Raw genomic sequence first — 14,370 nt, forward strand, 5'->3', positions numbered from 1 at the left:
TAAACGTTTGTAATAATCATAACGATGTGCGTGTGCTTATATATATTACAAAATTACAGACGCCACCAATAACAGAGGCGCAAACAAATGACAGACAAAAATCATAACACAATAATTTTTTTTAATGGCACCTGACTTATTAAAACAAAATGAAGTAAAAACTGTAGTTACATGGTTAATTTAGAAGATATAAATATCCGTTTCATTTACAGTATTTTGCATGTGTTGTTAGAAACTATATACATATGTATAATTCATGAGGGTGATTTGAATCTAGGAATGGTGTTGTCAAAGGGATGAAATGCATTCAATATTGACTTCATTATTTATTATAGGTGTGTATTTGGCGCTTTGGGTGCCCGAGTGGTATAAAAGGCTCGCAAAGGATCACAACCATTTCGTGTCTGTCTTCCTGGGTTCGAGTCTTAGGCTTGACCAGCGTGGTTCGCTCAAAAAGCTCCCAGCAGCTTTCCGTGGGTCGGTAGTTCTTGCCATTGTTTTCCCGCATTCTTCCTCTGCCATTTATTATACTGGCCGCCAAATGCAGCCTATCTTGCGCTGAGAAATGGCGTTAAACCCAAGCAACAAAAACAACATAGGTGTGTAATCCCAGTTAAACAATACCATATTTTAATAAAACGTGCATCATCGTTAAAACGAGTACAGAATATATGAAATTAAGTTTATGTAATATAAAGGGATCATATACACCAGTGGTTCCCAACCTCAAAGTCGTGATCCAAATTAGTGTCGCGAGGACCTCCTAGAGAGTCACCATGTTGCCATGATGTTTTTCGAGGGTGGCAAAACTTACCAAAATGAGGAAAACAAATCGTGATGCTCAGAAACAAAATATGTTTATGGTTGAGGACAAAACAGTGTTGGGAAACATTGATCTGCTCTATTATTTGTCTATAAAAGTATGATTAAGCTTATTCCCCAAGAATTCGGAAAGTGGCTGTTGGGTAACAAAACACAAAACATTTTCCAGTAACACTGTAAAAGTGAGTGCTTTCTAGTATTTCATTGCTAACTGGATCAGAAAGGCATTCGTTTTATTATTTTCCAATGACGAAAGAGCACAGTAAAAAAATCATATCAATAGTATTTACATCAATATTTCACTGTACATAAATATTTTGAAATGTAAAAGTCAATTTCCAGGGATATAATTGGTCTGTATTTCTGACTCCAACACACATCCTGTATCTATAAATCATCAAGTGTATTTTATAAAGCTTGGGAATATCTTCTTTTCATTCTATATAGTTCTTGTATAAAACTAGGTTTTACAAAAAATATTCACACTGAATTTGATAACACAAAATTCAGCATTTACCAGTCCTTTCGCAGGTGCACATCTGATGTGTTTTTATTTTAATTTTATTTTATAGGATTGTCTATAAATCTAGACAAAAATTATCAAGCCATTTTAATATGCAAGTATGATTCTTCCTCCGCACAATTCCTTTAACATAATTTTAATACTTATACAAGGAATTGAGGAATGAATAATTGATTTTGTTTATGTTTCTTTTTTAATTTCAGTAATACGTGTCTGTAGGGAGGCCATTCGTCCGGTTTATATCAGACAGTCTACTTATCTGTAGGTAGGCCATTCATCCGGTTTATATCGGACAGTGTGGCTTTCAGCTGGTCTATACCCTTGTTGACATAGTTATTTTGTGTGCAAAAAGAGTGTCCATTATTTTAAAGTCCCGTCAGTGATCATCATATTTGTATGTGTAGTCATTTCGTCTTTGTATTAACTTTTAAATAGGATCGACTAAGAAGATCGTGCTATTATTGAGGACAACATAATTCGAAAAAGATGAAAGACAGGGCAATTTTCCTCGTCAGATTGCAAAGTTTAAGACTGTGAAATTGAATTATATTATAAATAAATATTTTAAAAATATGATGAAATAATACTGTTTGTTCACATGCAAAAGTTTTGTATTTTCAACCAAAAAGTCTAACTTGGCTGATCAAAGTGACTGAGGGTAGTTAGCATGTGGCCGGTTGGTTCACCTCCAAAATTAGCTTTCTGCAATGGAATCAATGACCTTTCAGTCAAACCATTTTTCTGTGTTGAATAATATGTGCACATTTAGCTTCAGCAAAGCCAAGGCTTTTTATTTGAATCAAATTTTTGAATTTCAGTTTCTTCGTGAACTTAATCTGTGTAGTTGAGTCGCCCATTGATGAAGTTTCCGAGAGCACATGGATCATCAGAACGATAGAGTTGCACACACAATTCCCGGAAATAGTCAATGTCCACTTTCTTTTCATGATTCTGTAAAACATGAAGATATAACTGTAAACATGCCAAAGACAAAACCTTAAACTAAAGACGTATTATGGTACCCAATGATTTCTCATTTTAGGGACCGACCATTTAAATTTCGGGAAGTGGGGGGGGGGGGATTCTTTTCAAACCATATGTTTTCAATCAGATCTTTTTAGCTAGCATAATGGATAAAATAAGTTCTCATTCTTCAAAAGCTTAGCAAAAAAATGTTTAAAGCTATTGGCAGCGTCGGACACATTTTTTAAAAATAAATCCCATTATCCCCCACCCATATTTCAATGGTCGGTCCTTAAAGGAACACGACGTATAGTCAAAAAGCTGCCAATATGAATGTTTTCACAGAGTTATTACTTTCTTTGTGCTACTATGCAGCTTTGAACTTTATTTGAATAAGGATTTCATATCGTGTCATATTTCATATATGTTGTATTCAAAGTCATTTTTTACTGTGTGAGGAAAAACGTGTGTGCATATACTTCTTAGCGTGTATCGATTCATATAGCCTGCATAATCAATGTCAAGGTCACCAGCATCATTACTGTTGTATAAACAATCCGAAGTAGACTATGGAATTTCATGGGCACCTGTATCATCAATTTACTAAATAGCCTGCGCAAGACGAGCCAATATTAAGGTCAACTGAGAGATGTCTTTTCTACTTAAGAGTAGATGCATCAGATATAGAAAAGTGCCCGTATCACTGATTGCAGAACAGGTTAGTCCACATAACACAAACGTGCTCTAGCGGGAGCAAGCAGTAACGCGGTCATTCATGGAGAAGGATATCGGAGAACATTAACATCTCCACCAAACTTTGATGGATGACAGCCAACCATTGCCCATACAGGACCCCGATATCGATCACGGAACACGAGCAGATTTTTGTGTTTCATTAAAATCTAAGAGCTAAAAATGACTAGGGAGAAAGTGGGCGCTTCATAATTACCTCAGAAAACATAAGGAAAGCATTTCTGGCGTCCTTTGAAGGTACCCCAAATTCTGACATGACATATTCATATTCTTCAATATCTATTTCTCCATCTCCTGTAATTGATACAACATTTTTGTTAAGTTTCTATTTCTCCATCTCCTGTAATTGATACAACATTGTTGCTAAGTTTCTATTTCTCCATCTCCTGTAATTGATACAACATTGTTGCTAAATTTATATCTAGTCAAATAAAAGTTTCTTAATAAAGAATATCCCTTGAATAAATATCATCTGAATTTTCAATGATTAATTTGTGATTGATGACAATAATATTAATGTTAAATATTAATATTATTAATTTTAATAATCATGGGAAGTATTTTTAAGGTACTTGCTTCCTTCCGTTGTGTTGACAAAATACAAACTCCATGCATTGTAAAAAAATTCTACTCAAACTTTAGATTGTTTGTCAGAGTCTGTATTTATTTTAATTTTGCTTTTTAAATTTACTTTATGTCAATTTCTTTGCACTTAAAATATTTGTTTCCACAAATTTAAATTTACACATTGTGGATATCGCTTATTAGAGGGAGCTTGTTTGTGTGATAAAGGACGCAAGGGGACAACTCATACTTTTGTGTGAAGAAAGATAAAAATAACCAGATTTTCGTTTGTAATACGCATATGCCCTACTGACTCTTTGCAGAAATATATATTTCCCAAAAGCTCCAAAACTGATTTTTAAATGAAATGAAAAGTTTATAACATAGCATGAAAATCAGGATCATCTATTTTTACCTACAAACTTGTCGTCCAAAGTGATAAATCTGTCTCGTATGTTTCGTTTTCCTAAATCATGCTGACATTGGTTTCGTCAATGTGCATAAAGTTATACTGAAAATCTGCTCTAACGGCCGCAAAATCTAACCGTGTCATATGCGAATAAAATGAAGCCTATTATATTTAATTTGTCTATCTCAAGTTGTTTTTCATTTATCGGGCTAGTTTAAATCCAAACAGTTAAAAACGTGTGGGAAAAATAATAAAATAATGCTGTAATCGTCAAAAATTAATCAGATCATCGCATATAAATATGATTTGTCTTTCGCAAGCGGTCTTTCTAAAAGTTTAAAAATGTGTAAAAAAATATATATATTAAAAACGATGAGACAGTTACTGTCGTATTCTGAAATTATAATCAGGTTATCTATATACGGATATAAATATGCTAGCAAGTTAAATTTTATTTGTCTATATTGCGTTGTTTTCTGCAATCTTGCAAGCGACTTTCTTAGAACTCACGGACATACAGACTTAGATATATAGCTAAAGCAAGAAGACTCTGCTGGAAGCAGTGTGGGCAAGTACATATCAAATTGAAGGAAGAACGAATAGACAGAAAGCAACAGAATATAAGCACAAAGAGATAGACGGGAAGCCAGCGATAAAGAGAGACTGATGAACTGACCTGTTCTGTCCAGCAAGTCGAACTTGTACTCAATGTATTTCTCCAACCAGTCCGGAATATTCTTTGTGCCGTCGGTGTTTTCCTTGGTGGCCTGCAGTAGACTCCTCTTGTTGAAGTTCTCCCACATATTCAGCTGGAAAACGTAATCATTATATGCCACAACAATTAATTAAAATGTACAATTGAAGAGTATGCTTCAGTGTAAGTTCTATTTAAATTATACGTAAGCAAATGCATACTATGCAGTTTACATACTTTCACTGACTGCAGCACTTCATGAAATGGTGGATTTTGTTTAAAGGAAAAGCTCCTGAAATATCTCATTGTCGCCATACTGTCATCAAAACGCCGTTTACAGTAATCAGTTTTTGAAGGACTTCTCCAATACTAAAATGTAATTATCTTATTTCGTAATTACTAGTCCTTTACTTTGATTTGTATTGCAAATATATGATGGCTCCCCAATATATCAAAGTAGTCAAAGCATCATGTCAAATTCCTTTGCAGTGGTAAATGTAATTTTTGTAAATGTGTCATTGGCGTTCGTGTTTAAGGAGTAAATAACTATTAAGATTAATACAATACCAATAAAACCTACCCATTCTTCCTGTGTGATTATTCCATCGAAGTCTGCGTCCCCATCCTCATCTAATTTTGTCCAAATTTGAATGAACAGCTCGTTTATCTTCTTGTATTTATCTGTCCCCGGCTTCCAGCCACTCATTTCACAGATTCTCTAGAAGATACAACTCAGCTTTTTCCAAAGTTTTATATAAACTTCGACCATGCTCATTCGCATAAGACAATCGTTACAAATGCATCAAAGATAATACATACATGTATTTTAGCGCTTGTACAAGAAAACAACAAAATAAATCATATTTCAGCAAAATTATTGCAACTGAAGTTTTTTTTTGAGGGAATTACTTCCAGACAAAGTTACACTACATTTCCCACGTTTAAGTCCAGCATGATTAACCAGTTTACTGTGTAACCATGGTCTACTGCTGACACCAACCTTCAGCTGAAAGTGATTCCATTAGCTATAGGAGACCATATAAAAAGACGTGGACATGTGGGAAAATTCTCGTTTAATTTAATGAAGATCTAAATAAGGAAGAACCTGTTTAATGGGAGCATGTAAATAAAGTGAATTTGATACATTATGTCATCCTAAAACTCACTTTACTGTAAGTTGGATTCCTGTCTTAATTGTACTTAAGATACTTCATTTTGAGATAGATTCCTTTTACAGCTATAATATAAGAAAGAGTGACATCACAGGCTTCTTCAATACCCGTGAAATCAATGTCCGCCATATAATGTATTCTGGCCACCATGACTGCCGACCTCTTTGATATACATCTGACAGGATTTCAACACTGTACAAACGAACAAGTCCTGAAAAACAGCGTTATCAAGCATATGTGTCAGCAATTGTTTACCCAATGATCGATCCGGTCGAAGGCAGCGTCACTGGGGGTTGACCGAACATATATATCAACAGTGACTTTAATTTAAAAATTATATCAATACACCATATTCAGTATCGTTATTAATAGATGATGGTAAACCTCAGTGGGCAACAGTTCATCTGCGCGGTGGCCAGGCTGGCGACTGGTACCATAGACAAAAATAACTTATTTCAGTTTCTATACATCCTATATAATTAACAATAAATAAGTGACCCTACCATATGGCCGACGATAACAACGTCTAACAGTGGTCATTGGGGAAACTCCAAAATTGGGCTACAGTTGCCTTGGAAGCTGATTGATAGAAGCTATAGTGACATGTTAAACATTTTCTAACAGTATTGATAGAAATTATGGTGACATTTAAGGCAGCTTCCAATAGTATTTATAGAAATCTTGAAGACATTTAAACAGCTTCCATTAGTACTTATAGAAATCATGAAGACATTTAAACAGCTTCCACTAACATTTATAGAAATTAATAGTGACATTTAAAACAGTTTCCAACATTATTTATAGAAATCATGGAAACATTTAAACAACTTCCAATTGTATTTATAGAAATCGTGGTGACATTTAAACAGTTTCTACTAGTATTTATAGAAATCATGAAGACATTTAAGCAGCTACTACTAGTAATGATAGAAATTATTGGTGACATTTAAAGCAGCTTCCATTAGTACTGATAGAAATTAATGCTAACATTTAAAACAGCTTCCAATAGTATTTATAGAAATCATGAAGACATTTAAATAGCTTCCACAAGTACATGTATTTATAGAAATCATGGAGACATTTAAACAGCTTCCACTAGTATTTATAGAAATCATGAAGACATTTAAACAGTTTCCAACAGTATTTATAGAAATCATGGATACATTTAAACAGTTTCCACTAGTATTTATAGAAATCATGAAGACATTTAAGCAGCTACTACTAGTAATGATAGAAATTCGTGGTGACATTTAAAGCAGCTTCCATTTGTATTTATAGAAATTAATGCTAACATTTAAAACAGCTTCCAATAGTATTTATAGAAGTCATGGAGACATTTAAACAGCTTCCATTAGTATTGATATAAATCATGGTGACATTTAAAGCAGCACCCAATAACATCGATAGTAATTATGGTGATATTTACAGCAGCTTCCACAGAATTGATATCATTCATGGCGACATGAAATACAGCTTCATTTAATATTGATATTACAACCGTTTCTATGCTCATAAAGAATTACCATTTCCATGTTTTAGAGCTTTCCTCTCTATGAATTAAATTTATAAAACATTTACGCTCTCGTTCATAATTACTTCACTTTGTATATCTTTAGGATGTCAATTAATATTGTAATTCTACTCATTAATTTCAGATCAATAAAATGTAATATCGATTGCAAATGCACTAATAAACCATGTGCTTTTTGTTTCTAACATAAAAAGGGAATCAGGGGATGGTATTGATGGAATACATCGAATACGGTAACATTGGCTTTTAATTGCGTATGTTTTTCAAACGATACACAATGTCCGTTTGCCCATTGTTAATGGATAAAGTTTTAGACACGAAACACACAGGTGCTTTACCTTCTTTGCTAACTGAAAATCTTTCACTTCCAGCTTTCCATCTTTGTTCAGATCTGCGATAAAAGGACGGAAAGGTTCAATCAAGATAGATCACCTGATGAAATATTTACAGAACAGATATGGAGGTGGTTCAGCGATCATTTTTAGCTATAATGTATCCGTGTCCTTCAAGCCTGACACCAGAGAGTGGCATGCGCTACGACGCAGCTGTTGAAATGCAACACAGAAGACTCCAACATTATAACGATGGGCGAAAAGTGACAAGAAGAAACTTATATATCGATATGACCTTGCCATACATGTAACTTAATGAGGAAATAATTTACTCTTCTCCTTTTCGACGCTTTCCATATCTATAAAAACCCGTGAGTTTCCAAATTTATATGAATAAATACGTAGATAAGCCGACAAGCCATTTCTCTCAAACATTTTTAAATGACAGCTGCTTTTCCGTAGATAAAATAGTATGTTTGCGTACATAGCTTTGATGGACAAGCCACATCATAAAACTGATATAAGCTACAATTTTCTTTATTTCTAAACGAAGGAATTGTTAAGGACCCTGAAAAAATGCAGCAAACCAATTGTTTGAATTTACATTCATTGTGATGTATTTAAAATTTTCACTTCGTATTCATAGACAACACACACACACACACACACACACACACACACACAACTTACCGAAAAACGTGTGGAATTCATGAAGTAGTTTCCGCTTTTGAAATTCAGAGAGCTGGGAATTACATTGACCCATTATGGCTCGAAAAATTCTCCACCTTCCCCTCACGAAAAAGGTTACTGAAAGAACAGACAATCACATTTCAGGGAATTAAAAAATAAATCAGCTTGTGAATAGAGTGATGCGGGTTCGACTTCCACTGACCCTAGATCTGGTCGGATGTCGTGGTGAATCTCTTAGGAAGACACTTTTACCCTCTCCAGCATATAACATATCATGTATCGATCTGATCGAGAGACGCTGATCATCCAAATCAATCAATAAAAAATACAAAAATTGCAACTTAATTGCGAATTATGAAACTCAGTCTTTCAAAATCTTCTACAGAACCATTTTTGTTAACGTACTTTACAGTTAAAAGTTTGCACAGGGTCATTACGTTTAAGTAACAACCAGTCTTAAAAGGCTCACAAAATTTTGATTTTGTATTTTACACCTCAGACATTCAAAATAGCCTTTATTAAATGATATTATATAGTCATAAACCATTTTTTAAATAATAGAAATCAGTGTGGGTTATACAGCGCGGGCGGCGCGTGTGTGTGTGTGTAGTTACAGCATTACTCTTAATGCAATGTCTGTGTATTGGCTGCCTAAAAATTCAAAGGACAAAAGCTGCTTTATAAATATCATTTAGCAACTACCGAGATGATTCAGCCTCTTCGGTATTCGTAATGAAGAAGCTTTCACATGCGGTTAACTTGTGATGAGTCATTAGTGTCATTAATATAGTATGTTGATGTACTTCCAAGGGTGAGGGTGGAGAGATAATGTTAAACAAATGAGTTCATCGTAGAACTAATTTTACAGAAGACGAAATATGTTTCATTTGGCTGCTTTCGCAACCGTACATCTCGTTACCTCCTCTCTTCGCTTATGCTTATATGGAGAAAGACGGCAAAAGAAAACGAAAGAAAGAAAGAAAGCGAAAAGAAAACAGAGATAGAAATTACTTAAATTACTTCTATCTTTAACATTTTAATTAACAAACTTATTGAAAGCTCAGAGAATAAAAAGCCAAGTGAAAAACAAGAAAATGGGGAAACAACACGTGCCGTATTATGTTAATACATATGTGCTGCATGACTACAAACCATACTCTTGAACATTAATGGGTGTGGGGATGGTAGCCTAGGTTGATTACATTCCACTAGTATCTATGATAATTGCAGTTTTCGTCACCTAGTAACCGATGCAACAGCTACTATTCATGTTCACTGTTGTTTTAGGCTGGCTGTCTATTCATATTCTACAAAAGAAAATGATTTGAAGACCGATAAAACTAGATGTAAAGTAAGTTTATATCATCTAAGATATAGGGTTGTGAATGCACATTACTGTACCAGTAAAACAGCTGTTTCCATGTACTGCATTGTACCATGAACTGAGAGGGACAAAGCGATCAGAGTAACCTCTGCTCGAGGACGCTTAATTTGGTCGACAACACTCAACAATGTTTTCTTTTGGTTTGGTACTTTACAGCACAGCAATTCAGTTAGGTTGTTTTGTGCACAGGCAGTTGGATAAAGCTTATCAATGTAACCCACGTTTACACAAAAGACTTGTTCATGAAATATAAGAGCACCTGGGGGTAGGTGTAGTAGCTTAAGTGGTTCAGGTGAAAATAAAAAATAAGGCTTCACGCCAAGTTAAATACAACAATTACATGAGACCGGAATGTATGGTGTGGTAGCCTACATTTTTGATGTGAAAAAATAAAGGTTTACCGCCAAGTTAAATACAATAATTATATGAGACCGGAATGTATGTTGTGGTAGCCTACAATTTTTAGGTGAAAAAATAATGGTTTACTACAAATTAAATACAGCAATTATACGAGACCTGAATGCATGTTGTGGTAGCCTAGATGGCTGAGGTGAACAAATTAAAGACTTGCCGCAAAGTTAAATACAACAGATTTATGCGTATCTGGAGACAGGTGTGATAGCCTAGATAGTTGAGGTGATCAAATTAAAGGTTAACATCAAAGTTAAAAATAACCTACTATCTTATCATCCCATTAACAGCTTTGTATTTCATTCAACATATGGTCGAAGAATTAAAACCAAAGAGCATAGTAATTTGTCGTTAGGTATTGATTACTGAACTCTTCATTTCTAATGGACCGATTGTTACGTTACCTGAATGTTCGTCAATAACAATATAGTGATCATATACAATTTGCTGGGGGGGGGGAGGGGGCAGGGGGGTACATATGTCCCCGGGCGCCAAGGTACAGGGGCGCCAAAATGAGGCTTACAACGTTACATTATATTAAGTAAACAAGGGTAATATTCAAAAATGTGATTAAACGGGGAGGGGGCTGGGGCGCCAATTTTATTGTTCGTCCCCGGGCGCAAAATATCATAGCTACGCCTCTGATTTGCTATCAGCAAACATTTACCGAAGTGGGTTTATACATACATACATACATATAGTAAGTAGGTCGTAAAATCCCTGCTCATACGTAGACCGAATTCAATACGTTACGTGATTTTCTGCTTGGCTTATTGAGCATGTCCCCACAGCATGCAACACCCGATTTATAATTTACATATATTGGTCCTTTTGATAGAGTATTTCGCACATCACATCGGTTTTATAAATCGAAATCAAGTGTCGATCTGAATTTATGATAGGTGTAGACGGAGAGAATATATATATATATATATATATATATATATATATATATATATATATATATATATATATATATATATATGAAACATTGAATATATATTTCTTCTTTATCATACAAAGCAATATCGGTCTTGAAATGATTCATTATTTTTTTATAGCGCCACTTAGAAAGACATATAAATATTTATGATAGAAATCTACCAATATAATGATAGTTCCCCATAAGTAGGTTTTAAAATTTGATAGGAATATTTACAAGTGCATGCAACAAATTAAACATTCAAACTGTATGACTGCATTTGCGAGATTTTTGTTATGTAAAATGGCCCTGGCCGCTTAAAGAATTCTTCAGGAAAACAGTAATCGGCTATGATGTATATTGGCCTTGAAGAAATTTCAAGAAAACAGTAATCATTTTAGATGTAAATTGCCCTTGATGAAGTCTTCAAGAAAACAGTAATCATCTTAGATGTAAATTGCCCTTGAAGAAGTCTTCAAGAAAACAGTTATCAACTATGATGTGTATGGCACTTGAAGAAGTCTTTAGGAAAGCAGTATCATTAGACAAAAGTATAATTCAAGACTCAAACTGTTGTTACTTGACAATGAGACAGGCATGGATACTATATTGACAAAAAGTATGAAAACGTCATAAATATATATACAGAGAATAATCAGTTTCATTGCAAAACACACAAATACCGCCCCAAAATATACAAGATCCAAATAGCTTATGTTATTTTTACAAACCTCTTTCCATATAAACAGCTGGGGACAACTTTAGCTTTACAAATGTACTTGTCATTATACCAAAATTTTTAATTCTCTTCTAATTACCAATCGTCATGTTTACATTTTATTAGAAAAGGAACTGTAGGGATTTAATAATTATTTTTTTAATCTTATTAATGCTAAACATACTACAGCAATCAACTATGATGCAAATTACCCTTGAAGAAGTCTTAAGACTCAAAGGTTGCTATGCTTGGGTGCCGAGTCCATGATTTTCATACCTACTGTGCTTTCCAGGTATCCCACACCTATTCCATGCAACATACACCAAACTGATGTGAAACTGACAAGAATAATATATTCCAATCATACATGTTTGACTTTTCCCTAACAGATCAATAACACCTGTAACTATTAATTACCAGCAGTCATACCACGTGATATTATATGGAACCGATTTCTGCGTTAATGAAAGATGTCACAATGAAACCAACTGATATATAACTATAAATTGCTGAGTCATGCGACATCAATTTCAGTGAAAACAGGTGGGTTCAGACAGTGTTAGCCATTTAATGCGTAAACACATATCAGATTATGACATGATCATACATTTGCATGAAGTTCACAATTTTGTACTAGAAAAAAAGTCTGCCACCGAATGATAATGCTTTATATCTCTCTAAAAGAGACAAAAAAGTATATTGAACATTTTCTTGATGTTGCCGTACTTATTACATTACCGATTATAATAAGTAGAACATACAAGATAGACTCTGATCTGCAGGAGCATTATGCATTATGCAACGGCAGATACGGGTCTGTCTTGTTTGCATTTGGATCTGACTTCTATGAGAGTATCTACACGGTTCTTGAAACGACTGATGATACCAGTTACAGCAGTAGGGACATATTAAGATTTGTTTTATTTATTGCTGCTGTACAAGTGAATATGCAATGTGATTGCTTCCCTTTTGTTATCGTAATCTAGTGCGCAAGAGCGTAATAAATGCTGTTGGATCACACGCAAATTGTAAATAATTATTTCGGCATAGCCACGACCCCTACCCCTGAGTGAGCTCGGGGGGGGGGGGGAGGACTTGCTGGGACGAAAAACTGATTTGTCGAGATGTCTTCGCTAGCTACTAGTGTTGGAAACTTCAGGGACTAGTACTAATACTTGTTTAAAAACTAGTCATAATATCTCACGCAAACCTTTCAAGTCAAAAAACAATACTAGTCGCGTAAAGCATTTGGGAAGATGATTAGTAGGGCTGGTCTAAAAGTACTATTTCCCTGGCCAACCACGCAATACAAACGGAAGTATTTTATTTTCAATAAATATGGTCCAAAGAGTATACAGCTTGCGGCTGGTGTTCATTTCCAACACAAAAAGACAGGTGCGCATAGTTGAAACTGGGAGCCAGAAAAGTATATGGGAAAAATAGCGTGATTCTATGTTCGTGATGTGATGCGGTATGTATGTGTGTGTGTGTGTGTGTGTGTGTGTGTGTGTGTGTGTGTATGCATGCATGCATGCATGCACGTACGTGTGTGTGTGTGTTATTGCCATAATGGGAATATGGTGTTGGTGTGTGGAGATAATGGGCTACGGAGGTGACATTATGACAAGAGACTTAAAAATAATAGAAAGAAAGGCCATGATCAGTTTTGTGCCATGCGGGCTCAGTTTTTATTTTTGTATTTTACAGGATTATGGATAATATGGTATTCATATTAAGTGGTATCTATATTTCCCTAGCTGGAACGAAACGTTCTATAAAGGATATATTCCCAAATGTAAATATAACAACGCAATGAACCCCTTAATGGCTGGCGGAGCTCGGCAATCAGCAAAACGGCAAGTTCCGGCTCCCATGCGCAACGTTGACCATCGTGCTCCATTTTCTAGGCGCAATAGTGAGCATCCTGTTTTGCCTCATGCAGCCCAGGCTCCTAGAAACATGGCTGAGGCTCCAACCAAGTGGCCTGTTATGCAGGATGTAAACGCCTTCAAGTATGATCGGCTTAATTATGAGTGGCCTATCCCATGCTGGACACCTGCTTTGGTCCCTGTCATCATTTACAGAGTGGCAGGGAATAGTCGATTAGATCGTGAAACACCGAAGCACCACGGTACCAGAAAAAACAGATGTTCGAATCTTCGGTAGAAAGCTCTGAAGGATAGTTTAGATAAAAAAAAAGTCAAGCTCGCCATTGTTAAGGTCACAACGAACTCCGCAACAGTAATCATGCGTAAAGGCGTGATGGAACAGTTCGTGGCCCGAACCAGTGCCAGAATACTATGATGCATTGAAAGTACACCAGCAAACGGTATGGATGCCATTTTGTGCGTTGCGAAACACTCTAAGTGTGTCACAATATTACATGTCTCCAGGCCATAGCTACATTCCAGTGCAAAACTGCTTTCCACCCAGGTCGGTTATCATTTTGAAAACAGATACAATACTGTCGGCTCGATATCCC

The 14,370-nt window shown here is 35.3% G+C and overlaps 1 protein-coding gene across 3 annotated transcripts; it reads right to left on the reverse strand.

The window, feature by feature from the left end:
• Positions 1 to 104: 104 nt before the first annotated feature.
• On the reverse strand, positions 105 to 12,335 carry LOC149794031 (calexcitin-2-like). Of its 3 annotated transcripts, none has more exons than XM_089967971.1 (7): positions 12,169 to 12,335; positions 8,454 to 8,570; positions 7,770 to 7,822; positions 5,309 to 5,446; positions 4,711 to 4,843; positions 3,258 to 3,355; positions 105 to 2,296 (listed from the first exon to the last, which is right to left on the reverse strand). In XM_089967971.1, exons 1-7 carry the CDS (start codon positions 12,251 to 12,253, stop codon positions 2,177 to 2,179), a joined length of 744 nt encoding a protein of 247 aa, XP_089824097.1. In that variant the 5' UTR covers positions 12,254 to 12,335; the 3' UTR covers positions 105 to 2,176. The 3 variants fall into 3 exon arrangements, with proteins under 3 accessions (XP_089824097.1, XP_089824098.1, XP_089824100.1); XM_089967972.1 differs by having other exon boundaries at positions 12,165 to 12,320; XM_089967974.1 differs by having other exon boundaries at positions 12,101 to 12,180.
• Between the last annotated feature and the right edge of the window lie 2,035 nt (positions 12,336 to 14,370).

This window comes from Sinohyriopsis cumingii, chromosome 8 (assembly GCF_028554795.1).
Source record: "Sinohyriopsis cumingii isolate HCF-2022 chromosome 8, ASM2855479v2, whole genome shotgun sequence".
Taxonomy (NCBI): Eukaryota; Metazoa; Mollusca; class Bivalvia; order Unionida; family Unionidae; genus Sinohyriopsis; species Sinohyriopsis cumingii.

What these genes read in the sequence shown, in the direction of transcription:
- LOC149794031 (XM_089967971.1), bottom strand. Translation starts at nt 12,253, where the DNA reads ATGATTGGAATATATTATTCTTGTCAGTTTCACATCAGTTTGGTGTAT. An exon ending in TGGGATACCTGGAAAGCACA is followed by an intron (nt 8,571 to 12,168) that starts GTAGGTATGAAA and finishes CTGTTCTTTCAG; the next exon opens with TAACCTTTTTCGTGAGGGGA. An exon ending in TAATCACACAGGAAGAATGG is followed by an intron (nt 4,844 to 5,308) that starts GTAGGTTTTATT and finishes TACGTTTTCCAG; the next exon opens with CTGAATATGTGGGAGAACTT.